Source organism: Heliconius melpomene, chromosome 9 (genome assembly GCF_056956725.1).
Source record: "Heliconius melpomene rosina isolate 202511_hmr_F chromosome 9, ASM5695672v1, whole genome shotgun sequence".
Lineage (NCBI taxonomy): Eukaryota > Metazoa > Arthropoda > Insecta > Lepidoptera > Nymphalidae > Heliconius > Heliconius melpomene.
Window position 1 is genome coordinate 880,807 of NC_140397.1, and position 2,059 is coordinate 882,865.

The window sequence follows — 2,059 nt, forward strand, 5'->3', positions numbered from 1 at the left end:
GCATGTAGGATAAGTGACTGTGAGTACAGAATGACCAAAAAAGGGAATATTAAGATTTTACGTTTCGGGTAGCCACTAGTTAACTTAATAAAAATATATTTTCAAATAATGTAATCTTTTATGTAAATAAACAAAAACAAACAGAGTGTAATCTCTATCTATTTCATAATAGCCCTACTAAAATCCAAATAGGTACATGTAACATTTACACAGGACTTTAAAAATAAAATATTTAAGCATCCCCACGTCTAAAACACGTACAATCGGCTATATTTTTTTTAATTGCGCTACAGGGGCTTAATCTAGGTTTAATAGTTCAAAAATAGTACCTAGGAGCATCTAGACCGCGTCCCGGGGTGCGATCAATAGACCCTGAGATATACTACGTAGTTGTAACCACGCATGCGCGGCGGCCATTAGTGAAACATCCTCATCGTATTGGGAACAGAGTGTAAATATTGTTGAAAATGAGCCCTGAAAGAGAAGCTCAAGGTATTTTAATGTGTTTTTTACTTAATGGTGGTCCGTGTGTGTTGGAAAGTAGTGTTAAGTTTATTTGATAAATGATTTGTTTTCATTTTATGTCATTGTTTATTGTTTTACATAAGAAAGTGGTTAAGTGCGAGTCGGTCTCGCTTATCGAAGCTCCCATACCAATTTTAGTCTTGTAGGTCAACGGGAAGTACAATTTTTAAAAGTGCACAGAATTAAGTTTGCGGGCATATGCGCTTATGAAATGAATATTTTGTATTAATTTCAACATTTCTTTTTTTGTATTTTAAGTTCTCACTTTGTGTCAAATTAACGTAACTGTAGGTCTCTAGAAAATACCCTCCCTATACATTTTGATTACGCTGCTAATTGCATACAATATGCAGCAAAATCAATGCACAAACGCATCTTCTGATCTAATTGCTTTAACTTAGAAACTTAATTTTTTCTACTAAGTGTACACATAGATGATAAAATGTGTTTTATATGAACAATGAAATGGACCCACTATTTTATAAAATTGTTTTATTATTGTAATTTTTTTTTAAATTTGTTCTTATAAATTAATATATTATTAACATATTTTTTTCTTAGGTAGTATTTAGGCCGTCATAGTGTAGCGGTATAACGAATGACGTGACGACTGTAGGTCCAATTCTCACTGGAGGTAGTGAATTATTTTCATTTTCTCACTTTTGGTAACAAGACAAGGCATGGTGTTATGTTAGTTTCATAATGAGGTGCACAGTAGGCAAGTAGAATGCCTAGGTTATAGGTTACCTATACTAGGTTCCCTCTGTCTACCCGGCTATATGCGGGATAAAGCACGAATCTATTAAAACATATTGTAAATTACTTAATTTGCAGAGTCAGAAGATGTATTGGAGTCAATAGATGAACTGAAAGAACGACTGTCTTCCATGAAACGTATGATGGAAGAAAGAAAGGCAGCCGGATCCGGCACCAAGGATCTGTTCCAAGGGCACGCTCCGAGTCTCCAAGGAACTACTATGATTGACGGGAATTTCCTCAGCTTTGTCTTCGGAGGTTCTTTGGTCGTGATCTTAAGTGTATCGGTTTATGCTTTTTATAACTTATACCACGCGGTTTTAAAGAAGTTCCCTTCCACTCATACAGAATTGTAAATTTATTTTTAATCCTGTAGGTCTAAGGTTCATATCCTAATTGAATACCTTCTCTTTCTCTCGCACACGTTTTGTTATATGGGGGAGAGTGACAGAATATATATGTGGACTACTCGTAGCCAAACGCTGAGTTTAGAAATGTTGGATGCCAATAAAATGTGATCAATTTCTTTGATAATTAATGGAATTTGTGTTTTATTTAACAACCTTTATTTTTAAATATAATATATAGCTTCATGCTTTATCCCGCATATAGCTTGGTAGGGGGAAACTAAGGCATTGCTAGTTGAGTGGCGGAACTCAATGCCGCACTTTGCCTTCATTTCCTCGAATTGAACCTCTTATGGGTTCGATTCTCACTAAGAGGAATGAAATATTTTAAATTTTCATTTCTTCATTCTGGTAACGAGAAAAAAATTAGC

The 2,059-nt window shown here is 34.7% G+C and overlaps 1 protein-coding gene across 1 annotated transcript; it reads left to right on the forward strand.

Moving 5' to 3' along the window:
• Window positions 1–370: 370 nt before the first annotated feature.
• LOC146536100 (uncharacterized) lies at window positions 371–1,824 on the forward strand. The gene is made up of 2 exons (XM_085190306.1): window positions 371–492; window positions 1,360–1,824. The coding sequence occupies exons 1-2, from the start codon at window positions 468–470 to the stop codon at window positions 1,635–1,637; spliced, it is 303 nt and encodes a 100-aa protein (XP_085046432.1). The 5' UTR covers window positions 371–467; the 3' UTR covers window positions 1,638–1,824.
• The last annotated feature ends 235 nt before the right edge of the window (window positions 1,825–2,059 follow it).

Coding starts and splice junctions, on each gene's coding strand:
- LOC146536100 (XM_085190306.1), top strand. CDS start 468: ATGAGCCCTGAAAGAGAAGCTCAAG. Junction 493..1,359: donor CCCTGAAAGAGAAGCTCAAG/GTATTTTAATGT, acceptor CTTAATTTGCAG/AGTCAGAAGATGTATTGGAG.